The 25,348-nt window shown below is 48.1% G+C and overlaps 1 protein-coding gene across 2 annotated transcripts; it reads left to right on the top strand.

Annotated features, from left to right (window-relative positions):
- Positions 1 to 314: 314 nt before the first annotated feature.
- FOXI1 (forkhead box I1) lies at positions 315 to 3,921 on the top strand. Of its 2 annotated transcripts, none has more exons than XM_057749262.1 (2): positions 315 to 897; positions 2,338 to 3,921. In XM_057749262.1, the coding sequence occupies exons 1-2, from the start codon at positions 321 to 323 to the stop codon at positions 2,895 to 2,897; spliced, it is 1,137 nt and encodes a 378-aa protein (XP_057605245.1). In that variant the 5' UTR covers positions 315 to 320; the 3' UTR covers positions 2,898 to 3,921. The 2 variants fall into 2 exon arrangements, with proteins under 2 accessions (XP_057605245.1, XP_057605253.1); XM_057749270.1 differs by having other exon boundaries at positions 321 to 897; positions 2,620 to 3,921.
- Positions 3,922 to 25,348: the final 21,427 nt, after the last annotated feature.

Raw genomic sequence — 25,348 nt, 5'->3', positions numbered from 1 at the left:
GAGAGAGGAGAGGAAAGCGAGAGGAGAAAGAAAGGAAGAGGGGCACCCTCGTCCTTGTGAATAGCAGCCAGGAAGCCGGCCGAGCGTGTCTTGACGGGCCCCGCCGTGGCCGTGGCCGTGGCCGGCGGGGAAGTGCCCCTCCGGCGACAAGGGTGGCTGTGGAAGGAGGGAGGGCGGGTCTGCAGCAGGTAGCCGCCTCTGGGCGGGGCCGCCAGCCCAGCCCTGGGGTATAAGTGGGAGGCCGGGCCTGCTGGGCACCTGTCAGGGCCAGCTCCCCGCGCAGGTGCCAGGCAGGTGGCTCCGGCCCGGCCCGGCCCAGCATGAGCTCCTTCGACCTGTTGGCGCCCTCCCCGCCCCGCTGCAGCCCCCAGTTCCCCAGCATCGGCCAGGAGCCCCCCGAGATGAACCTTTACTACGAGAACGTCTTCCACCCCCAGGGCGTGCCCAGCCCGCAGCGGGCCCCCTCCTTCGAGGGCAGCGGCGAGTACGGGGCCACCCCCAACCCCTACCTGTGGCTCAACGGGCCGGCCCTGACCCCGCCGCCCTGCCTGCCGGGGGCCAGCGCCAGCCCCTTCCTGCCCCAGGCCTACGGCGTGCAGAGGCAGCTGCTGCCCGGAGTGCCGGGGCTGGGGGGCGGCGACCTGGGCTGGCTGCCCATCCCCTCGCAGGAGGAGCTGATGAAGCTCGTGCGGCCCCCCTACTCCTACTCGGCGCTCATTGCCATGGCCATTCACGGGGCGCCCGACAGGCGCCTCACCCTCAGCCAGATCTACCAGTACGTGGCCGACAACTTTCCCTTCTACAACAAGAGCAAGGCCGGCTGGCAGAACTCCATCCGCCACAACCTGTCTCTCAACGACTGCTTCAAGAAGGTGCCCCGCGACGAGGACGACCCGGGTAAGGGGGCTGTGGGCGCGCGCTGGTGCCCCCGAGGAGGGCTCCGTCCTCCCGACACCCCACTCTGGAAAGTCCTGCCTACGGCCGTGCCCCCGAGGCTGGGGGCCAAAGGGAGTCGGCCGTGAACGTGGACCCTGGAGGCAGAGCTGGGTTTGGATCTCGGCTGTGCCACTGATCAGTCAGAGACCTCTGAGCCTCGGTCTCCCCATCTGAAAAACAGGGATGTAACAGTGGCTCCTTTGCAGGCTTGTGGTCAGCGGGGTCATGAGATGACGTGTGTGAGGTGTTTGGTGCTCATAAGTGCTCAATGGACTGCAGTGATTGTGATGATTAATCTGACTCCCCGGCATCCAACATGCGGGAAGTCCTTTGCTGGGGAGTGGGGAGAGGGGGTGATGAGTGCTTGGACCAGACAAAGCCAAGTGCATCCTAGGCCTGCTGCGAAGGGCCTGGATATTTGTGAAACAACTGCCAGGGCCCACATTGTGCTGCCTGCCCCAGTTACATCGTCTCCTTTGATCCAGCCCTGTGGGGTGGCTCTTATGAAACCCATTTTACAGATGAGGCAAGTAGTACCCAGAGGTGAAGCAGCCTGCCTAGGGTGACACAGAATGATGTGACAGAAATGGAGCGTGGATCTGAATGGAAGTGGCTCTAACACCAGAGTGTGAACTTTTCCTTTTCAATGAGCAATTTCTAAAATATAAAGATGTACAGAGAGTAATATATTAAACACTCATGTGTCCATTTCCCAGAGTTAAAGTCCATTCTTGTCCCATCAGGGTACTGCTCGAAGGAACCCCACCTCCACCCGCTTTGAGGCTCGTGAGGGCGGGACTGTCTGTCCTCCAGAAGAGAGCCAGCATCCTGTCCAATGACTGGCCTCACCTTCAGGCCAAGATACACCTGAAGGCAGGGTTCAGATTGTCCTTCCCAGCTACAAAGCCTCTTTTGCACATCTAGCATTAGTCCTCTCTCACAGCCAGCCTGAGGAAGAAGGGAGAGGGTCAGTGGACCCACTTCTCATCCTAGGAAACTGAGGCTCACCCAAAGTGCCTCAGTCCAAAGCTGGGACTCAAGTCCATCTTTGGAGTTCACACCCAGGACTCTCAGGGAGCCCTGAGTTTTCTTTCACTCAGTAATGGAAAAAGCCCCCACCTCGCCTTTCCCCCAGTACTTGAACTTCTTAAAGAGACCACACTGCAAACTCCTTCATGGCTGAGGCCTCTCTTGCCTTCTGCTCCCAGAGTGCCCAGGTGAGAGGTGGGTGCTTAAATAAACATCCATGTGGTGTGGCATGTGGTGGGTTTGTGGAATTCCTGTTCTGTTCTCTGCCTTTCTGCACTTGTTACCTTCGGTTTTAGTTTAGGACAATAAGAAGGAACAGAAGAAAAGCACTGGGTCGGTCCCTCTACTTACCCTCTCTCACTTCTGTGCCAGGCAAAGGGAATTACTGGACCCTGGACCCCAACTGTGAGAAGATGTTTGACAACGGAAATTTCCGCAGGAAGAGGAAGAGAAAATCGGATGTTTCCTCCAGCATGGGCTCCTTGTCCTCGGAAAAAACGGAGACTGGTCTCCTGGGGGACAGCCCCAAGACCACGGAGGCCCAGGACATCTTGGACGGTGCTTCTCCTGGCACCACCAGCTCCCCGGAGAAGCGGCCCTCATCACCCCCACCGGGCGCCCCGTGTCTCAACAGCTTCCTCTCCACCATGTCAGCCTACGTGAGCGGGTCAAGCCCCGTGGGCCGCCCCGTGGCCACGCCGGGACTGAGCCCGGAGCCTGCCGACAAGGCGGGGCAGAACTTGCTGAACTTCAACTCCTACGCCCCACTCACCAACGTCAGCGGCCACACGGGTGGCGGTGAGTGGGCCAGCTCCATGCCCGGCAATGCTCTGGGCTACGGAGGCTCCGTCCTCAATCAGTTCAGCCCTCACTTCTACAATAGCGTCAGCACGAACAACGTCCTCTACGCCAGGGAGGGCACTGAGGTCTAGAAACAGAACAGCTCCTGAGCCAGGCCAGAGGCACGTGCCCGGGTACCTCCATGCCAGCATCCAAGACCGCCGAACTGCCTAGACATACACAGGAGGCTCAGAGGCGTTCACCATTTTTCTAGAACATTGTGTAAACCTTGTGTTTATCACATATCCAGCTACACACCCCCAACCAACTTTGCAGTGGAAATGCTGGTGCCTGTATGACAGTCATCAACTTAGCCATTTCATGAGCACTTACTATGTGCTGGGTGCTGTATTAGGCTCTTTGAAGGCATGATCACACCTTTCTATTTACAGCCACCTTGTGAGGGTCATATGAACCTCCCCATTTAACAGATGAGAAAACTGAGACTCAGGAAGTTAACTTTCCCAGGGTCGTACAAACTAGGAAGTGGCAGAGCCAGCAGTCAAGTCCAGGTCTCTGTGATCCCCAAAGTTCGGGCCAACGGAGGCAGGGATGGAGGAGTTGGTTGAGCAGCCAAGGAAGGCCAGTGTGGAGAGCTGGTGATGGCAAGCATATCCAAATCTCCCCACTGCCTTCCGGCCATCCGTCAAATTTAGGACCAGCCCTGGGCACATCTCATCTTGGTCCGAGTCCTTATTCTGTGACCCCCAACTTGCCTGCCAACACTCCTTCTGCTGCTACGCAAGGTGGGGGAGCCCAGATCTGCACCTCTGTGGAGCAACGTGCCCAGCCTCTCCCCACAGAGGAATGTTGCTCCCCGAAGCCCGCAGACCATGAGCAGGGCAGGAAGAGGAGTGGTGTGCACCCCAAACCCCCACCTCCTCACCGCCCACTGGCAAAATCTTGTAAAGCCCAGCTTCCTGTGTGCACGTCACGGGCCAGTGAGCTGGAGGTGGCTGAGTCTTCCAAGAGAAACAAGGTTGAATAAGTGCTTCCTTTTTTATGGCCCAGGAGGGGCTGCAAACCACACACAGGGGTCCATGCTTGCAGCTCGTGGGATATTTCTCTTGTTTTTGTACGTACTTTACATGCCTGTGATGTTGCATCACAGCACACCCTGGGAAGTGTTTTTTTTGTTTTCTTATGTTCTTTTTAATTAAAAAAAAAAAAAAAGCTACGTGTGTCCCTTCCTTGTGAGTTTTCCTGTCTCTTGGCTGCTTTGACTCAATATGAAGCCAAGTGTAGCCTGGAGCTGAAGACTTTGGGGACGGGAGGCAGAGAAAGAATGGGATTCAGGCTCTTTCCCTCCTCCACACTGACATGGGGAGAGGAAGGTCCTCAGTAAAAGATGGGAGCTTGTGGGACACAAAATATGGCCCAGATTACAGCAATTGTCATTCCTGTGTTATGATCATGTTGTGCCCCTGACAGCCCTGTTCAGGGAGTGGTACTGATCTCATCATTATACAGATGAGGAAAATGAGGACCAGAGTGGTTGAGCAAATTTCCTGAAGTCCCCAGCCAGTCCCTGCCCACGTCTTCTGACTCTGCATCTCATCACACCGTAACACAGCCTCATATGTGGCTGATTCTGGTGGCAGTGACAGCAGTCCTGTTGGCTACAGTTCACCAAGGACTGTGGGCAGGCACTGGGCCACGTGCTGTGCAGGAGGTGTTCTGGGATCCTCATAACAGCCCACAAGTATGGACACTGGTGAGTCGCTGGGGTGCCTGGCACAATGCCTGCTGTGAATGGAAGCTGCAGGTCTTCTAGTTGGAGAGCCCTCCTCGGACATGCATACTGAGGGCTCAGGCCATACCAAGCTGCCCACTCAGGCTCTGGGTTGGGGGGGGTCTCTTTCCTTGGAGTAAGAGAGGAGGTGGTAAATAGTGATGGTGATGGTGATAGCATTCATGGTAGGTTTACTATTTGCCAGGCACTATGTTAGGACTTGACCTGCCTTATTGCATTTAATCGTCCAAATAATCCAATGCAATCAATACTATTATCTCCTTTGTATAGGTGAGAAAATTGAGAACTAGAGAGATTCTGTAACTTGATCAAGGACACACAACCAGGATTCAAATGTAGATTCACTGATGCCATGGCTAAAACTCTTCTCTGCTGCACCTGGCACTGGGAAGCCCTGGACTCACCATGAGAGGGCAAAACCAGGAAAAGTGAGATGAGAAAAAATGGGCTTCCTTAAGAAAAGAACCCTTAGATTGTTTCCTGGGGAATCCCTTTCCACAGAGAGCCAGACTTCTCCTGGCAGTAGAGGCAGGTGCAGTGCTGGCTGAGGAGGTGAAGGGAAGGGATACTGTCTCAGACTATAAGAAACCTTGGAAAACCTGGAACAAGCTGTCTTCTTGCTGCGCAGAATGGAAATCTGAGGCTGGGAGAGGAAGGGACTCTACAAATCAGCGAGATGGAGTCAGAGGCAGAGTTGGAATGCGGTCCCTGAAGCCTGGACCAGGATTTTTTGTCACACTAGATCCCACTGCCACCAAATTTGCCCAAACAAACCCCACTCTCTCCATGGGTAATCTTGGTGCCCGCTCTTCGAGCCCCACTCCTTCCCCACGGTGGGTCTGCCGTGCGTGCAGTCTGGACAAGGCACCCAGTGTGAAGGGGCCAAACAGAGACCAGCCTAGCCCCTCAGGAAGGAGGTGGCTATTGTTGTGAACTGAGGTCCACAGCACTCAGTCCCCACTCTCCTCCAGCCCAGAATGTAATGCGCACAGCAGTACAAGCAGTGTCTGCAGGACTCTGACAGCTCTTGCTTGTGAATGTGATGTTCCTGGGAGCACACTGGGCGCTCACGGGAGGGGGGGGTGTGCACTGCTGGAGGGGGCACTCACGTCAAGAAGGGGGTCTCCCCGGTCGGCTTCTGCAGGCTGCTTCTTGCCCTCTTTTGGTTCTCATCCTCTGAGAAGAAATGGGATCTGGAGAGAGGGAGGGAAGGGAGAGAGGGAGGGAGGGATAAAAGAGGACTGGTCGTCCACCAGGCGTTCAATTCCGTGGACGGACTTTGGGCTTATTAGCCTCCTACTATTTGGCTCTACATTAAAGACACATCCCCCAACACTGATAAAGGGTCTGAGAAGAGGGCTTCCTGTGTGTTGGAGAGCCCAGGATGCTGCATGGAGGAGGTGAGATGGGACCTGAAGGACAGTAGAAATGAACCAAAGCAAAGAATTTTCAAATGAAAGGAAACTGAGAGATTTAATCACCTGCAGACCTAAAGGAAATTGCTCACTCTGAAGGGAAATGGTAGTAGATGTAAACTCAAGTCTTTGAAAAGGAATGAGGAACATCAGAAATGGTAAAATTCTGGCTAAATATTTTTTTAGAACTTTTATTGAGATATAATTGACATACAATAAACTGCTTATATTTAAAGTGTACAATTTGATATATTTTTTTCTTATTAGTAATGTATATATGGCAATCCCAATCTCCCAATTCATCCCACCCCAACACCCCACCACTTTCCCCACTTGGTGTCCATATGTTTGTTCTCTACATCTGTGTGTCTATTTCTGTCTTGCAAACTGGTTGATCTATACCATTTTTCTATATTCCACATATATGTGTTAATAAATGATAATTGTTTTTCTCTTTCTGACTCACTTCACTCTGTATGACAGTCTCCAGGTCCATCCATGTCTCTACAAATGTCCCAATTTCGTTCCTTTTTATGGCTGAGTAATATTTCATTGTATATATGTACCACATCTTCTTTATCCAGTCATCTGTTGTTGGACATTTAGGTTGCTTCCATTATCTGGCTGTTGTAAATAGTGCTACAATGAATATTGGGGTGCATGTGTCTTTTATGGTTTTCTCTGGGTATATGCCCAGTAGTGGGATTGCTGGGTCATGTGGTAATTCTATTTTTAGTTTTTCGAGGAACCTCCATACTATTCTCCATAGTGGCTGTATCAATTTACATTCCCACCAGCAGTGCAAGAGTGTTCCCTTTTCTCCACATCCTCTCCAGCATTTATTGTTTGTAGATTTTCTGATGCTGCCCGTTCTAACTGGTGTAAGGTGATAACTCACTGTAGTTTTGATTTGCATTTCTCTAATAATGAGTGATGTTGAGCAGCCTTTCATGTACCTCTTGGCCATCCATATGTCTTCCTTGGAGAAATACCTATTTAGGTCTTCTGCCCATTTTTTGATTGGATTTTTTTTTTTTTATTGAGCTGCATGAACCGTTTATATATTTTGGAGATTAATCCTTTGTCTGTTGATTTGTTTGCAAATATTTTCTCCCATTCTGAGGGGTGTCTTTTCATCTTGTTTATAGTTTCCTTTGCTGTGCAGAAGCTTTTAAGTTTCATTAGATCCTGCATATTTATTTTTGTTTTTATTTCCATTACTGTAGGAGGTGGGTCAAAAAAGATCTTGCTGTGATTTTTGTCAAAGAGTGTTCTTCCTATGTTTTCCTCTAGGAGTTTTATAGTGTCTGGCCTTACATTTAGGTCTTTAATCCATTTTGAGTTTATTTTTGTGTATAGTGTTAGAGAGTGTTCTAATTTCATTCTTTTACATGTAGCTGTCCAATTTTCCCAGCACCACTTATTGGAAAGGCTGTCTTTTCTGGGTAAATATTATTAAAGTCTATTTTTTCTTCCTAATTTCTTTAAAATACACAAACCTGTCTGGAAAAAAAAAAAAAAACTATAACATTATCTTGTAGAGTCTATAATGTATGTAGGTGCATATAGGTTTTCAAATGGCAACTTTACTATAAGGGATAGGGTTTTGTGGTAAATAGATCCATATGATTGCAAGGTTTTTTCCTGTATATTTTGTAAAGTGGTACAAACTTAGCTCTAAATAGACTGTTAAGAAAAGTTAAGGAAGTCATTATAATCTCTAGAGTATAATGCAAAATAATGCAAAGAAGTGGAACTAAAACGCCAATAGATAAACTGAAATGGAACTTTAAAAATATTCAAATAATTCTTTAAGAAACAGAAACGAGGAATAGCGAAACTGCAAAACAACTAAAAAACTTAAGAGAAACAAACAGAAGAGAAATGATAAAATTGTGGCTCTAAATCCAATCACATCATTAACTACATTAACTGTTAATGAACTGAACACTACAATTAAATGGCAGAGATTCTGGGGGTGAATAAAAGAGGACAACTCAGCTATATGCTGTCTATAGGAGACAGGCTTTAAACAGAGAGGACCCAGGTGGGTTAAAAGTCCATGGATGCACAAGAGTGTAAAGCAATTATATTCCAATAAAGAGCTTAAAAAAAAAGGTCAGTGGATGCGAACAGTAAAGACAAGAAACAGGAGGTGCTGCATTAGTTAGATAAGATAGACCTGAAGACCGGGAATATTATCAGAGCAAAATGGGGACTTTTCAAGTGATGAAATGGTCAACTCATCATGTAGACAAATATTCAGAGATGGAATGCGTAGCTTTACACACGTGAAGCAAAACTCACAGAATAAAAAGCAGAAATAAATAATTGGTTGGAGGTTTTAACTCTTCTCTCTCAACAATTGATAGAACAAAGAGTCAAAGTAATCAGTAAAGACACAGAGGATCTGAACAACACTAGCAATCGCTGTGACCTAATTGATATTTCTAGACCATGACATCCAACAATGTAGTATACGTATCATTTTCTACGGCTTACGGTATTTTTATCGTGAGCTGGGCCGTAAAAAAAACTCACAAAATTCAAAAGGATTTTAAAACACTATGCTATGTGAAAGATGCCAGACACAAAGAGTAAATACTTACATAAATATTTACATAAGATTCTATACTAGTCAATCAGAGAGCAGATCTGTACAGGCCTACCCCAGAAATATCCTGTTTGGCTCTGGACCACCACAAGAAAGCAAGTCACGTGAAGTTTTTGGTTTTCCAGTGCATATAAGAGTTATGTTTACATGACATTGTAGTCTATTAAGTGCACAATGGCATTATGTCTAAAAAAAGAAAAAAGAAAAAAGAAAAAAAATAAATTAAAAAAACTATGTTTATACCTTAATTTTAAAACATTTTATTGCTTAAAAATGCTAACCATCATCTGAGCTTTCAGTAAGTCGTAATCTTTTTGCTAGTGGAGGGTTTCAAACATTGTGAGAGTTACCACAATATGACACAGGGACATGAAAGGAGCAAATACTGCTGGAAAAATGGTACCGATAGACTTGCTTGACGCACGGTTGCCACAAACCTTCAATGTGTAAAAATATCTGCAAAGTGCAACACAATGAAGAACAATAAATCGAGGGAGGCCTGTAGTGGCCTAGGGCTGGGGTGGGGGCAGAGGTGAAGGTTGATGGGGAAGGGACCCCGGGGAGCGTTCCGGGTTAATGGCAACATTCTATACCTTGATTATTTTGATTATGTGGGTACATCTACTTCTCAAAACTCGTGGGTCTGTACGCTTAAAATAGCAGCATTTTACTGCAGGTAAATTATACCTCAATGAAGTTGATTACAATTAAAAGAGACTTTTGGAATGTATACCAGGAAGTGACAAGGCTGGTTAGAACCCTAGCGGAGGCTGGTTCCAGAACACTGAATTAATTGGTTGCCAATATTTAAAGCCTGTGAGATTTCAGGCAAATATGAAGACTTAGGCCGCTCTGAAAAGCAGGAAGCTTTGGCAATACAGAGCCAAGGTTTGCCCCCACCTGCCCCTGCCCACCCTGCAAACCCAGGGCTGGAGCAGGGCAGCAGCTACCCGCTTTAGACGGGGCACTGCCTTTCCAGTGGCCACCCTGTCCGCTTCACTCGTTTAAGGGACCCACCTAGCCCTGGATGCCTTTGAGTTTGTGACCCATTGACTGGAGCAATAGTAGTGATTACCACTTGTTATCTAATTTAGCCCCTCTAGTTTCTATACAGCTCTCTCAGCATTGGCTTACCCTACTACCAGGCGTAGGTACAGAGTTTCATTATTATATTCAAGCACTTTGTGTGTGTTATCTTGTTACATCCTAATAGCAACCCTATCGAGCGGGTCCTATCATCACCCCCAATATGTAGTTGAGGAAGCTGAGACACACAGCTTAAACACGTGCCCAGATTTACGCAGGCAGTAAGCGGCGGAGCTAAAACCCAAACGCAGAGCCGTCTGACGTCAGGGCCTGTGCACCTCTGAGAAAGCCCAGCTGGGCAACTCCAGGAAGCAGGCTTCACGTGGAATGCGACAGTGCTGCGGAGGCTCCAGGGGGCACCACTCACACAGGACACTGTGCAAACAGTGCCTTGTAGCGTCTTGTGAAAGTGGAGGATGGGGTAGCCAGTGGAAGCGGGGAATCCCCTCTAGCTCTGGGAATTTAATTCAGTCAACAAGATTTTCTTCAGCACCTGCTACGTAGGTGTTGGTCTAGGAGACACAGCAGTGAGCAAAGGCCCTACCCTCACCGAGCTTCCCTTCTAATGGGAGAAACAGCCAATAAAACATAAGCAGGTTATATAATTATATCAACATTTAATACCACGCTAGTTAATGATCATCGCTTTTATAGCGCGTAAACCAACGCAGAGTCAGGGCTCAGCAGTGACTGCAGACACTTTTTAAGATCGGGAGGTGTGAGAAGTCTCGTTGAAGAGGTGACATTTAAGCAGACTTGCGGATGTGAGGGAGCCCTGCGAAGACCCTGCAGAAGGCCCCTCCAGGAGGGCGGTAGGGACAGCCAAGTGCAAAGGCCCTGGAGTGGGAACAAGCTCTCGGCATGTTTGACGTGATGGACGAGACAGTAGGAGGACCTCACAGGCCTTGGCAACAGTGTGGGTCTTGTTACGTGGGAAGGGGAAAATGGTGGGGGCAAGCATTTGCATGGAGGGAGAGACGGAAGAGAGTAAGTCCAGGGCACTCTGAAGAGTCATCCGAGGACTTAGCACCCACCCCAGGAGCAGCCCGCAGCCCCCCTGAACATGTCTGGCCATTAAGTGTGCCCAGCAGTTCTTCTAATTGTGATTGTTTTTTCCAAAATACAGGTGTCTGTAGCCTGCTTTCCAGCAGGATGGCAAGGACACCTGGTCTGGTTTCAGTATAACCTTCTTATGCAAAATTCGGGCTCCATCTCAGTCATCAAAGCCTCTGACTCCTTCCACCTGAGTGTCTGGCTGCAGGATGTGCCAAACCAAGAGGGAAACGATGTCCCGGAGCAACAAAGTGCACAAAGTGAAGCCCCGCCAACCACTCACCAGCTAGGTGACCTGGGGTGAATCACGTCTCCTCTCTGAGCCTCAGTCCCCTCCTCTGTGTAATGGGGCTACCCTTGCCTCATTTCCAGGGTGGCTCATGGCAATTAATCAAGATCAGGTTTTTGGAAACGCTTTGTGCAGGACCAGTTCATGTGTCTACTTGTTTATTTTCTGTTCCCCCAACTAGGATGTAGACGCCTTGAGAGCAGGGTCTTGTCCGCTGGTTCATCTCAGCTACCCCGAGGCAGAGCACAGAGCCTGGTATGCAGTAAGTGTACAATAATATTTGCTCAATTAATGAATAGTATATGCTTATTAATTAGGTGCAGATATAATGTTAGATGTGGCTTCAGGATCCTTTAGTTTTGGAATATTGCACAACAGGATTTTCTCCTTCAGGTGCACATGACCACTGCATGATTTATACTGTGTTAAGGTTAATATTGGCGATTATTTCCATGAAAATGTCTCTCTGAGTGAGCAGATTCGCCTATGACTCTCTTAACACATCCTAACTCTCTTTGGATTTTCTACCCCATCTGTTGATTTGGGTAGACTATATAACATAACCAGTGTCTACTCCAACTTCTACCATATAGAAAAGGAATTTAAATTAATACCTGTACATAACGTGTTTGTTTATTCATTCTTCTTTTCAGTTAGTGTTTATTGAGAACCTTCCATTGAACTGTGGGACTCATAGACCCTGCCCTCGGGGAACTTACCTTCTAGCAGGAAACAGGCATAAAGCATCTCATTATACAAATAATTAACTGCAATTGAGATCAGAACAAAGGCCAAGCCCAAGTGCTATGAGTATGTCTATCAGGATTCCTGACTTGGACCAGCATGTCAGGGAAGGCTTCTGTGAGAGGATGAGGTTTGTGCTGAGCTTGAGAGATAAGTGGGGGGAGAGAACTCCGAGCCTGGCAGAGGGATCAGCTGGCCCGAGGGCCTATCCTGGAAGAGATCTTGCACTTCTGAGGATCAGAAGGGCGGCTGATGAAGGGGAGAGGAGTAGGCGACAGTGTTGGAGGTTTGGCAAGGGGCAGGTCAGGCAGGGCTTTGTGGACCTGAGAAAGGACTTGGATGCAGTCTGCAAACAAGCAACACCACCAAAGTGGTTTTACTTTGGTAGAGACGTGAACACATTTACTTTCTTTCTTTTTCTTTTTTTAATTTTATTGAAGTATAGTTGATTTACAATGTTGTGTTAATTTCTTCTGTACAGCAAAGTGACTCAGTTATACATATATATATATATTCTTTTTCATATTCTTTTCCGTTATGATTTGTCACAGAATACTGAATATAGTTCCCTGTGCTCTACTGTAGGACCTTGTTGTTTATCCATCCTATATATAATAGTTTGCCTCTGCTAATTCCAAACTCCCAATCCATCCCTCCCCTTCCCACCCTTCCCCTTGGCAACCACTAATCTGTTCTCTATGTCTGTGAGTCTGTTCACATTTATTTTCTGAAATCACTTTGGCTAATGTTTCCACGAGACTGTGTACATTTCAGTGTACTCAAAACTGGAATCTTATGCTTGGTAACCTTGCAATCTTGCAAGGTCAGTAGTGAAGTTCAAACTCTCCCTCACGTTACAGAGGAGAGAACTGAGACACAGGGACGTGGAAGGATTTGATAAAAGCCACTTGACAAGCAGGGCAAGATCTTTAACTGAATTTCAGCTGTGGGAGCAATGTCAATCTATCAAAGAATAGAGTCTGGGAAGGAGAGTAAAGAATTGGGTATTAGAAATGGTCCTATGTTCTCTATCTCTCCCTGATAATATCAAAAATGGTGACTCAGCAGTGGGGCGATCTGAGCAGGTACGAGCAGAAGGTCAGCTGACGGCTGACCTCAGAGCACGTGGCCATAACTGTCCTTCCTCCAGCACTGAGATCTTAGCATTAACCTCCACTAGGGAAGGCGCTTCCTAAACCTGGTCCACAGTGTGTCAACTGTCTGCTCCAGGTCCCTTACCCCCTAATAAAGCCACACTTCCTTAGTTTCAAAATTAATAAGATAATGCTGATAACCAGTGTCTATTGAGACTACTGTGCCTGTCTGCTCAGCACCTATTCCCCACCTCCTCCTTCTGGTAACAGCATCCTGATTTTTCCCTGGGGCAACAGCTCCATGGTGAGCAAACTACCCAGAGCTAGCCAGTAAGACTCAACACTGATCTCCACTTGAACCCGATCTGTAATAGGTGTTCAGTAAATGTTTTCTACATTTAATAAAATTTATTACTTAACGACTGCATTAGCCAAGACTCTTCTGGTTGCAAGTGACAGAAACACCCACCCAAGAGAGTTTTACTGGCTCACGTAACAAAACGTTCCTATGACGGGGCTGACTGCTCTCCCACTACCACCAGCAAGTGCAAATGTGTAGCGACACGGAAGAGCATGGCCAGAGCTTTGAGTTCAAGAAGCAAAGGGGACATGGGTGGTATGGACTCAGGGCAGCAGTTGGGCATCTTATTTGCAGCCACAGAAACTCACTGTGGGTAACAGTAGTGGAAAAGGACACGGGGGAAGGATCTTGAGTGGCTCATGGATCACAGATAAGACTGGGGAATCGGGTGCAGGAGAAAGATGAGGGCCAAGGAAAACCAGGTACCGGATGACAGTCCAGGTCAGCTATTGGGCCCTGTGGTGAGAACCACAGTGCTGGCACCTTGCTGCTCCTCCAGGGATAATCCTTACCTGAGCCACTCCTCAAGATTCAAAGCCCAAGGGCAGCATGCAAATGACCCAGCTGAGGTCCTGCACCCCTGCTTGCCTGAGTAGGGAGAGGTGGCATCTGGGCTAGCCTTCTTCCAAGACGAACACAAAATTCTTCCCTGATAAAAAGGGGCTTGAATGCCAATCTGGGGAAAACATAGCATTTGAAGAGGTGAGCCAAGTAAGAACCTCATGGGCGCTCACCTTCTGATGCTTTGGGGGCCAGCTGATCACATGTCCCTACTAAAGACATTCAGATTCAATCTTAGAAACGACTGTTTTTGACAAACTGTGTCAGATTCAGCTCTGAGCCCCCAGTATGGAAGGAAACTTAGACTCTATCCTTTGCGTAATAGGGAACCAGAGAATGATTTAAGCTGGAGGTGGGAACATGGAAATGGAGAGAGATGGGAGGGCCAGTGAATCAGACAGTGGCTGTGGGGTTTGGATGGAGGGGATGGACCTGAGACATCCTTAAGAGAAAAATGCAGCAGAATTTAGAGACTGAAGCTGCAAGGGACATGGTGGGAGAGAGAAGAGTCAGGAACTCACCAAATTCCTGGTGTAGGGGACCAAACATCCTCAAACACCTCCTCTCAAGTGCTTCTTTTTTGTTAGCAAGGAAAGGATATTGTAAAGGCCAAATTGCACAACCAAAGAGGAAATCCAAAGGCGGACAGAGAGAATAATAGAAAGGACTCTGTGGCTGACAGTGTGATTCATTATTATTCTTTAAGGTAAGAAGGAAAAAAAATAATTGATCCTGGATGAAGAAATTGGGCTTGGCTGAGCCTAGGGCTACGGGAGGTAAGTCTACTCCAGAATTCCTTGGGGGTATGTGGCTGATGGTGAGGAGGCAGGAGGGGCGGAATGGGGCTGCAAATGTTCAAAGAGACATTTTGTCCAGAACTGGGGCTGGGAAAATCGGGAGGACTGGGTTTTATTGAGCGAAAGGGAGGAGGGCATTGGCAACACAGCACTGTCCCCGCAGATGTGCCTTCTTGCCAACTTACTGGGTTTTAAATAAATCTCCAGGCTAGCCTGGAGGGAACCCAGTCTGAGCTCCATCCTTTGCAGATGGGGAAATGCAGACCACAGAAGCTGGGGCAGCTAAAGAAGGTCACACACTTAGGAAGTGGTGGAGCACAAGCTGAATCTGGCTCAAGATTCCTGACTGCCAGTAGAATCCAGGGCCCCTGAGCCACCCAGGCCTGGGGGTGTAGCGATTTATGTCACATAGAATCTCCCACGGATCTAGCCACTAGCGCAGTGTTTGATAAATATTTATAGAAGGGTATTCATTTTCCATTGGTTTGGTATCAGTTGATCTATCAAGCGACCAGGATGAATTGAATTTCTCCTATGGGGATTCAGAGCAGAGGAGAGGAAAGTCAATGAGACCCCAAGGAGTCAGAGAGGCTTCCCTGAGGAGTAGAAAAAGAGGGACTGGCTATGCCGGGAGGGGAGAAGAGAGCCACCTGGGAGGCCAGGACAAGGGATGCATTGTAACAGGTCTTCCCATTAATTTTTAATATGCCCCCTTAAGGGTGGTGAGGACATTTGAACCCAAATTTGACTATGGTCTGTAAAGGATTCCTGGGCTCTGGATAGAAGTAAGACAACCCAAGACATGGAATTGGGAGACCAAAATAATGAAATTGCTGGCACAGTCCAAAAGTCTAAGTCAAAGGTCAGCAAACTTTTTATGTTATGGATCAGAAAGTAAACATTTTAAGCTCTACAGGCCGAGAGGCAAAACCTAAGATACTGTGAAGGTACAAGAGAGGAAAATTCTCTGCACGTTTTAATTAACAAAAAAATACAATAAAAATAAAATAACTGAGTCCAACTTTTTGACATACAGTTCTACTAATGAAAAGATGGATCCTGATGAAGCCAGTGGCAGAGGAAGAATAAAGATGCCGATGTAGAGAACGGACTTGAGGACATAGAGTAGTGTTGGGGAAGTTGCGAAGGGGAAGCTGGGATGAAGTGAGAGAGTAGCATTGACATGTATACACTACCAACTGTAAAACAGATAGCTAGTGGGAGGCTGCTGCATAGCACAGGGAGATCAACTCAATGATGGGTGATGACTTAGAGAGGTGGGATAGGGAGGATGGGAGGGAGCCTCAGGAGGGAGGGGATATGGGGATATATGTATAAATATAGCTGATTCACTTTGGTGTACAGCAGAAACTGGCACAACAGTGTAAAGCAATTATACTCCAATAAAGAGCTAAAAAAAAAAAAATGGAATTCCATTGGGGGAATAATATTTCATTTAATTGGGATTCAAAGTGGGCGTCACCTCTCCTCAAAGTCAATTGCAAATGTTCATCTGTTAATGCTGATCTTTAGTGGATTTTATATGCTTCACATCTGACAGTGTCATATCTGACAGAGGTGACACTTGTGGCATCCCTCTGATTGGCAGTGCACCTAGCAGCAGTGCTAAGCTCTGAGACACCAGCAACTACTTAGCTCTGCGAAGCACAAAAGCCACCATAGATGGGAGGTAAACCAATAAGCGGGTCTTGTTCCAACAAAATTTTATTTATGGACACTGAAATTTGACTTTCATATAATTTTCACATCACAAAATAATTTTCTTCTTTTCATTTTTTTCAACTATTTAGAAATAAAAAAAACCTTTCTTAGCCTGGGGGCCATATAAAAACAAGTGGTGGGGGACTTCTCCGGCAGTCCAGTGGTTAAGACTTCACCTTCCAGTGCAGGGGGTTCGGGTTTGATCCCTGGTTGGGGAGCTAAGATCCCACGTGCTCTGTGGCTAAAAATCCAAGACATAAAACAGAAGCAATACTGTGACAAATTCAAAATGGTCCACATCAAAAAAAACAAAAACACAAAAACAAAACAAAAACAAACAAAACAAAGAAAAACAAGCGGTGGGCAGATTTGGTCCACGAGTCACAGTCTAGCGTGACAAGTTAAGCTGTTCTTAACTGGAATGGCCAAAGGACATCTTTGAAGTTATCCCTAATATCTGACTGGCAGGGAAGAAGTATCTAGGAGGATTAGATGGAACTAGAAATAAGAAGCTTCTGGAGCCTCGGGAAGGCACCAGCCTCAGTTCTGGAATGAGGGTCCCTGACTTGGTGGGTTTGGTGGGACCCACCAGTGTTCTCCTGGCCCAAGACTCCTTTGATTCTGGAAGCCTGTTCATGGAGTCTACTTGTCTGTGTGGCCATTCCGGGCCCCCAAATTCTTAATACTTAACACGAGGGTTTCCAATGAACGGAGCAGAGCTGCCTGAAAAGGATAACCTCCCAGACAGCTGAGGCCAAGGCGGGTGGGTGCTGGGGCAGGGAGAGCAGCAGGCAGTGCTGGGCTTGGAAATGGCCCTTATCTCTAGCTGCTCAGGGGGAGTGTGGCACCTGTTTATGGGTAAACTCGGGGCCTCATCTCAGCTGGAGGCAGGGTAATGGGGCAAGGCAGAGCTGGAGAGCACCCAGGCCAGGCCGCCCAATGTTTAACCCTTTCTAGGTGGCAGTGGGTGAATGTAGAAGCACTGCCCCAATGGAAGGACCAGCCCTAACCAACGCCCCTGTTTTCAGCTGGTTCCTACAGGAGAGGGGACAGCCCTGACCCAAAACAGAACAGTTCAACCCTGCCGTGGTCCTGTCAATGTCAAGTTGGTTTTGCAGATTTTAATAACTGAAACAGCTGAGCAAAGCACTGAGTCATTTACTCCTGCAGCAAATATCCAACAAGACCAGTATCATCCAGCTATATTCAAGCTCAATGGTTCTCCAGCGACCCCTTGGCCCCAACTCCAGGCCAAGGCAGAGAGTACATAATTATCCCAATACAGGGTCACCCAGGATATAAGGATTGAAGGTAGACAATAACTCAGATCTCTTTCATCGGAACATAAAGCTTCCACTTTGTTGAAACACATTTTTTCAAAACCCTCCGCTATTCACATCTATTCACTCACTTAGTCACTTTGTCTGACTTGCTTAGTCATTGTCACCCTGCCCCAGACTCAGCATGGAGTGCCTGGGATGTAAAGACAAAGGAGCTCATTCCCTTTCCTCAAGGAGTCCGTGGTCTATGGGGACCACAGGGGTCCTGGGCTGCACAACCACAGGCACAGTGAGGGAGCAAGCGAAGGGCCCCTCAACGTGGAGGCTGAGATATGTGCTGGCTTGGAGACAGACCTTCCATTTTTGTCACCTTGGTCAAACCACTCACCTCAGTTTGCTCCTCTGTTAAATGGGCATAGCAATAGTACCTACTTCAGTGGGCTGGTGTGAGGGCTGAATGAGGTGACATGGCACCTGACAGCACTTTATAAATGATTACTTAAAGGTCCAAGAAAGAAAACCCACAAGGACAGGTAAAAGGGTCTAGAACTCAGTAGGACCACTGATTTTATGTGTCTGTCCCAATGTGGTTTCTTTTAAAACAGTTTTGCACAGTTGTTAAGCGTATGTGCTGCACACAAAGCAACACCTCGAAGCAACGCCTTGAAGCAGGTGTTGTGATTTTCTACCCATTTTGCAGATGAGAAAACTGAGGCCCAGTGATAGAAGTTTCTCCGAGATCACACAGCAAGAAAAGATAAAAGACTCTGTCCCCCAGTGCTTGCCCCTGCCCTGGGCTGCCCCCTTGTTACACGAGGATGGATTTGGGCTGTTATTTTGCTGTGGATAAGACAGGACAGGAAAACCAAGATTTGAATGGTGGCTTGAAGGGTGCAAAGATGATGGGGAGGTGCTGGCAGGAAGGACTGTTTGACCCAGGATGGGCGACTCCAACAAAAGCAGAACCCCATCCAGGATGACCTTCCCTCCCAACATCAGGCCTATCTTCTCTGGATGATTTTCTGTGGTCCTGCCGAGAGGACGTGGTGGGGGGGGGGGAGGAAAAAGATGACCAGCTGTGGGATGCCTTCACTTCCCCAAGTTCCCAAAAGGTTTCCCACCTCCAGGATGATCTCATCCAGCCAGTGACGGTGAAGCTACTGATGCTGCTGTATCGTTCCACACCTTCCCCCTCCTCCCCTCAGCCAGAGGAGAGAAATCCTGATGGATTTCTGTACCATTTAGTGCTGAGTCACCATGATAGAAATATCTGATGTCTGCTCAGACAGAGGAAGCCAGAAGATCTGGTTGATCTGAGTCAAAGTTGGCTGATATTTAAGTGCCTGCCTCTGTGCCCTGCCTCGCCCATACAGACCTCATAAATCAATCACGACATTCCTTCTGCTGACTCTGCGAAGGCCCGTGTATTCATTTCCTAGGGCTGCCTTAACAAATTGCCACACACTGGGTAGCTTAAAACAGCAGAAATTTATTCTCTCACAGTTCTGGAGTCCAGAAGTCCAAAACTAAGGGGTCAACAGGGCACACTCCCTCTGAAGGTTCTAAGAAAGACTCTGTCCTTGCCCCTTCCAGGTTCCAGCAGGTCCAGGCTTTCCTTGGCTTGCGGCTGCATCCCTCCAATCTCTGTCTCTGCCTTCACATGGCCCTCTCCCCTTCTGTGTGTCTGTGCTTCTGCTCTTCTCCTTGCTATAAGGATACTTGTCAGTGATTTTAGGAATTACCACTAGGTAATTCAGGATAAACTCATCTCGAGACCCTTAACTTTATTACATCAGCAAATGCAATTTTCCAAATTTTCTAGTCCTTATTTTCTAATGAAATCCCATTCACAGGCTCCAAGGGTTAGGAAGTGGATTTTTTGGGCGGGCCACCATTCAGCCCACTACAGCCACAGAATCTTTCCCAGTATAGTGTTCAAATGAATTGACCCACCCAAGGTAATCTTGGCCCATGAAATTAAATCATTTTACAATCTCTGGTCTAAATCAAACCTAGTGATTGGATCTAATTATACATGTTTGTGGAGTGGCATTTATGTAAGAGCCTCAATGCTCTCAGCTGTGCAAGGGACCATGGTGAAAACCAAGAGAGAGACATATTAAAAGACACGTGGCTGGCATGGGATGCGCCTTTAGTAACTGCTCATTGGCCTATCCAGGCACCTTGCTGTGTCCCATAAGATATAGTCTCTGCCCTGAAGGAAAAACCCTGGTAAGAACTAAACCTCAGGAGATCTTAAAGGGAAGCTACCCCCATGAAGTTTCCTCCCACTGTAATCATACGTTTAACAGCTATCTTCCCCCATCCTTGCTTTTATTCAACAGATATGTTTTAGCTGCTACTCTGGGTCAGTTCTGCACCAGGTTCAGGGAAAAATGGCTGCTGAGCCCTCATGGGACGGAGCCCCCTGAAGGGGACAGGCTGGGAGGTGGGCTACGAAAGAGTATCAGGGCTCTACTTTAGATGGGAGGTCGGAGAAGCCTCTCTGAGGAAGAAAGATGAAAGATGACAGGGTTTAGCCAAGCCACAAGCTGGGGAACAATAGACTGCACCTGTGCTGGTCATCTCTGCACCCCCCGGAGCCCAATAAGGAGGTGTGAAATCACAGTTAATAGAAAAGTGATTGTCTAACCCATTTTACAGATGGGAACAGCAAGGCAGAACACCTAAGCCTGCACTGAGAGTGCAGATTTCTGTGGAGGAGGAGAGCCTGGCATGTGCTGACAGCCAGCTTGCAGAGTTGGCCCCCGCTGTCCTACCTGCCTCCCAGGCTCCTCCCTGTTGGCTCAGACTCCTTGAAGGAGATACATGCCAAGCCAGGGCGACGGAAAGAGCAGGAGGAGGGCAGGGAGGCCTGGCACAAAGTGAATTCTTTATGGCAAGAACCAGATGAGCAGGTGGCCTGGGATGCTGAAAAGCTGGAAGAAACATGCCCAATTCCCAGCAAGAGTGCCAAAGAATCAATCGATTGGGAAATGTCTCCCCTGCTGTACACTGGCCCTACCAGATGCACCCTTTCCCTGGGGTGATTTCTCCCTATCAGCCCTCACTCTGCTCTCTACCTTGATGACTCTTACACACCACTCAGGCTCAGACGCCCCCCGCTGCCACCGGGTTAGGCATCCCTCCCCATGCTCTCTTAATACCCTGTGATTACCTCTCCTACCCTGTCCTCAAGATGTACTGTCTTGCTATTTCTTGGTGAACCACCCCCCCAGCCAGGTGGTGATCTTGTTAAGATCAGAGATCGTAGCCCACTGTTGTGTGACCCCAGCACCTGAATCTAGTTTACATAGGTACCCAAAAAGAGTTTGATGAATAGGCATGTGAAGAAAAAAACAAAGAATCAATCAACCAATCAAAATTTATTTGTAAACAGGTTGCATGTAAATATCAAAACCATAATTCAGCCCCAGACCTGCTTCATACTGAAACCTGCAATCTGTAAGCACCTCTGTCCTGCAGGGACGTGTGGGCTGCCAGAGTGTCCAGTAGGTCCAGAGGGGGAGGAGGAGGGTAGGGGGTGAAGAGAGATGCATGTGACTCAGGGATGGATTCTGAGTGGAAATACACTCATTCTTTCATATTTACTGAGCACCTCCTATGCGCCAGGCACTGTGTTAATGCAGTGGACCCCGATGTAAGACACGGCCTCTGCCCTCAAGGACTTCACTGTCAGACTGGATGGACATACTGACGGGCACTGGGACAAGTGAGGGGGAGTTCTGTTGCAAGAGAAGACAAGCCCAGACCAAGGTCAGCGTGTCCCACAGCTCAGGGGCGTGACCTACTCTGGATCCCCCGAGGCCTCTGGGTGCCCATCAGAGCAGGCAGGTGCTGTCTCCCTGCCCAAGACTGCAGCACCAGCCCCTGCCTGAGGTTCCAGCCTCCCAGCTTGCCCTGCCGATTGCAGACTTGCCATGTGAGGCAAGGCCTTAAAACAAATCTTTCTTTACCTCTCTTTATACATGTATACATCTTAGGATATATTATGTACATATAGACACAGATCTAATTAGCTCTATCTCTCTGGAGAGCCCTGACTGATACAGACTTTGTACCATCTCCGCACTGCCCCAGAGATCTTTCTAGAACACAAGTTGGATGTTGTCCCACTCCTGCTTAAACCTACCTTTAGTTCCCCAGGCTCTGGGATAAACTCCAGGCCCTCCCAGGTGACTTCTATGGGTGGAATTCTGGTGGATTTTCAGCCTCCGTTTCCCCAATTCCTGGGAACTTCCCCTCCCCTCCCCTCTTGGTACCCTGTTCTTCAGCCAGCTGAGCAGTGGGGGGGATGCTGTGAGGACAAGAGCCCAGGGAAAGACTCTCAGGAGCAGACCTCTCTCTCTACATCCCTACCATCCCTCTACCTTCCACCGAGCAGGCCTTCCAGAGCTTTCTAGGCCACAGTTGCAGCAAGGGTCTGGGTCTGGACCCCTGGGTCCCGTCTGAGGGCACAAGTGTCCAGGGTGCAGGAGAAGGCAGAGGGAGCCCTGTTTGTGCCAATCCCTCCCGGTGGGCAGAGCTGGAGCCAGGTCTGGCCAGACCTCCTTGGCTTGGCTTCCTTGGCTCCTGCAGGTGGAAGGCCCCTGAGCAATTGTGGTTCTTTCTGGGTGTCTCAGCCAACCCGGAAGCCCAGCCCCAGCCCCAGCCCCAGCCCCAGCCCCAGATGGGCACTCACTGGTGGTGACTGTGAAAAAAATAAAACACAGAGGTATCACTCAAGGCTCCGGCTGGGACCCGTGTAAGCCCCACACTGTGGCTCCAGGGAGCGTGGCCGCTGGTGGCTGCCAGAGGAAACCCCCGTCCCACTGAAGGCCAGCCTCCCACCACGGCTTAGCGGCTGCTGGCTTCCCCCAAGGTTGTGGATGGGGCCCCAGAGCTCATTTCCCAGGCAGGGGTGTTTGGGTAGCAGACTGCTCGAGCACACAGCGTTGGCTATAAAAGTCCCTGCTGCATCAGACATGCCTCCCAAGAAAAGCCTTTCCCTTTGGAATCTCCTGGCCATGAGGATTCTTGCTGGGGTGATGGCAAGAGGTACATGTGAGATGGAAATCCACTCATCCAGTCAGTCATTCCTGAGTTCCTGCTATGTCCAGGCACCGTGGGTCTCAAAATAAAACACAGCACCTTTCCTCAAGTAGACTTCCGAGACAGACACTGGTGCTCTAGGAACTCTGTGCACAGCACGGTGAGGCTCTCAGGAGACCACCCGCTGCAGTTTACAGATACCCAGTGCCTCTGGGGACTCATCACCTACCACATCTGTGATGTCTCCAGTTCACCTTACATGCTGCCCAGACAATCTTCCTCTAGCATTGTTTTCTAGATTAAATCAAACTCCTTCAGTGTCCGCTAAGGCTGGTCTCTGGATGCCTCTCCTGCCTCCTCGCTCACACCTCCCACCCAGCTCCTCCTTTCCCCCTGGGCTTCAGCCAAGCAGGGCTCTGGGCAGACACTTGAACAAGCACTCTTGCTTCACACCATGAGGCCTTTGGACTCCCAGTGTCCTGCCTGGAATGTCCTTTCCCTGCCTTGCCCACCTGGCAGTTGGAAGTTATCCACTTGTGAAGTCTTCTCTGACCTCTCAGCCACAACACCAATACCCCTAGATGGTATGTCTCTGTGCATAAAAGCAACTTCCAATTCCGCACCATGTTTGGCTGGTTGGTGAGGCCTTGTAACCGAGCAGGACCCTATGGGGCCATCCCGGGACAGACACCTCCCCTATATCCTCTGCTGTAACTCCTCTCTGAAGTACCTAGATAATAGTATCTGATGCACACTTCCTGAGCTGTTTCACAGATGCTAAAACCAACACCGAACGGAAGAAATTAACTCCTTGATGATCAAGAGCCCCCAGACCTACTGGTGCCTAAGGACTGATAGTGTCAGCCACCCTGTTACCTCACCATCCACCCATCAGAGAGCTGTGTGCGAGCTGAGCCCATCCCCTATAAGCCCCCTCCCTCACCTGGCTTTTAAAACTGCTTTGCCGAAACCCTTCGGGGAGTTTGGGGTTTTGAATCCAAGCCACGCATTCTCCTTAGTTGGCCCTGCCGTAAGCCTTTCTCTGCTCCAAACTCTGACATTTCGTTTTGCTTGGCCTCACTGTGTGTTGAGCACACAAACTTGCATTTGGTAACAGTCTGCATGTCTTGGCCAATGCCCACCCCTGCCCCCATTACCCACATCTTACCATTTACGCTGGTCTTTTTTATTTTATTTTTATTTTTTTTATTTTTTTAAGCTCTTTATTGGAATATCATTGCTTTACACTCTTGTACCAGTTTTGAGGTACACCAAAGTGAATCAGCTGTATTTATACACATATCCCCATATTTCCTCCCTCCTGCAACTCCTCCCCACCCTCCCCGTCCTGGCCCTCTAAGGCATCATTCATCATCGAGTTGATCTCCCTTTGTTATACATCAACTTCCCACTGGCTGTCTATTTTACAGTTGGTAGCATATATATGTCTATGTTACTCTCTCATTTTGTCCCAGCTTCCCCTTCGACCCCCGCCCCCCCCCCCCCCCACCCCGCAACCTGGTGTCCTCCAGTCCATTCTCTGCATCTGCATCCTTATTCTTGTCTTGTCACTGGGTTCATCAGTACCATTTTTTTTTTTTTTAGATTCCGTATATATGAGTTAGCATACAATATTTGTCTTTCTCTTTCTGACTTACTTCACTCAGTATGACAGACTCTAGGTCTACCCACCTCATTGCATATAGCTCCATCTCATTCCTTTTTATAGCTAAGTAATATTCCATTGTATATGTATGCCACATCTTCTTTATCCATTCATCTGTTGATGGGCATTTAGGTTGCTTCCATGTCCTGGCTATTGTAAACAGTGTTGCAATAAACATTATGGTACATGTTTCTTTTTGGATTATGGTTTTCTCTGGGTATATGCCCAGGAGTGGGATTACTGGATCATATGGTAGTTCTATTTTTAGTTTTTTAAGGAACCTCCAAACTGTTTTCCATAGTGGCTGTACCAACTTGCATTCCCACCAACAGTGCAGGAGAGTTCCCTTTTCTCCACACCCTCTCCAACATTTGTTGTTTCCAGATTTTGTGACCATGGCCATTCTGATTGATGTGAGGTGATACCTCATTGTGGCTTTGACTTGTATTTCTCTAATGATTAGTGATGTTGAGCATCTTTTCATGTGTTTGTTGGCCATCTGTATGTCTTCTTTGGAGAAATGTCTGTTTAGGTCTAACACCCATTTGTGGATTGGGTTATTTGCTTTTTTGGTATTAAGCTGCATGAGCTGCTTGTATATTTTGGAGATTAATCCTTTGTCTGTTGCTTCATTGGCAACTATTTTCCCCCATTCTGAGGGCTGCCTTCTTGTCTTGTTTATGGTTTCTTTCACTGTGCAAAAGCTTTTAAGTTTCATTAGGTCCCATTTGTTTATTCTTGATTTTATTTCCATTATTCTAGTACCCTGGTCTTTCTTTAAAAAAAAAAAATTTAGAGGCTTTTCATTTTTATTTATTTTTTGGCTGTGCTGCGTGGCTTGCAGGATCTTAGTTCCTCGACAAGGGATGGAACCATGTCCCTTGCAGTGGAAACACAGAATCTTAACCACTGGACCACCAGGGAATTCCCACCCTGGTCTTCTTAAATGCCAGCCCTTTGTCCTCTCAGGGACATCACACTTTCTGTTTTATCTGCCTGTAATGTTTTTCGCCAGGAACCACAAACTTTAATTTTCCTGGTTTCTGCCTACGAAAG

This window comes from Hippopotamus amphibius, chromosome 1 (assembly GCF_030028045.1).
Source record: "Hippopotamus amphibius kiboko isolate mHipAmp2 chromosome 1, mHipAmp2.hap2, whole genome shotgun sequence".
In the NCBI taxonomy this organism is placed as follows: domain Eukaryota; kingdom Metazoa; phylum Chordata; class Mammalia; order Artiodactyla; family Hippopotamidae; genus Hippopotamus; species Hippopotamus amphibius.
Note: the sequence above shows the minus strand (reverse complement) of the source record. Positions and strands in the feature narration are given on the sequence as shown.

Coding starts and splice junctions, on each gene's coding strand:
- FOXI1 (XM_057749262.1), top strand. CDS start 321: ATGAGCTCCTTCGACCTGTTGGCGCCCTCCCCGCCCCGCTGCAGCCCC. Junction 898..2,337: donor CCGCGACGAGGACGACCCGG/GTAAGGGGGCTG, acceptor CTTCTGTGCCAG/GCAAAGGGAATTACTGGACC.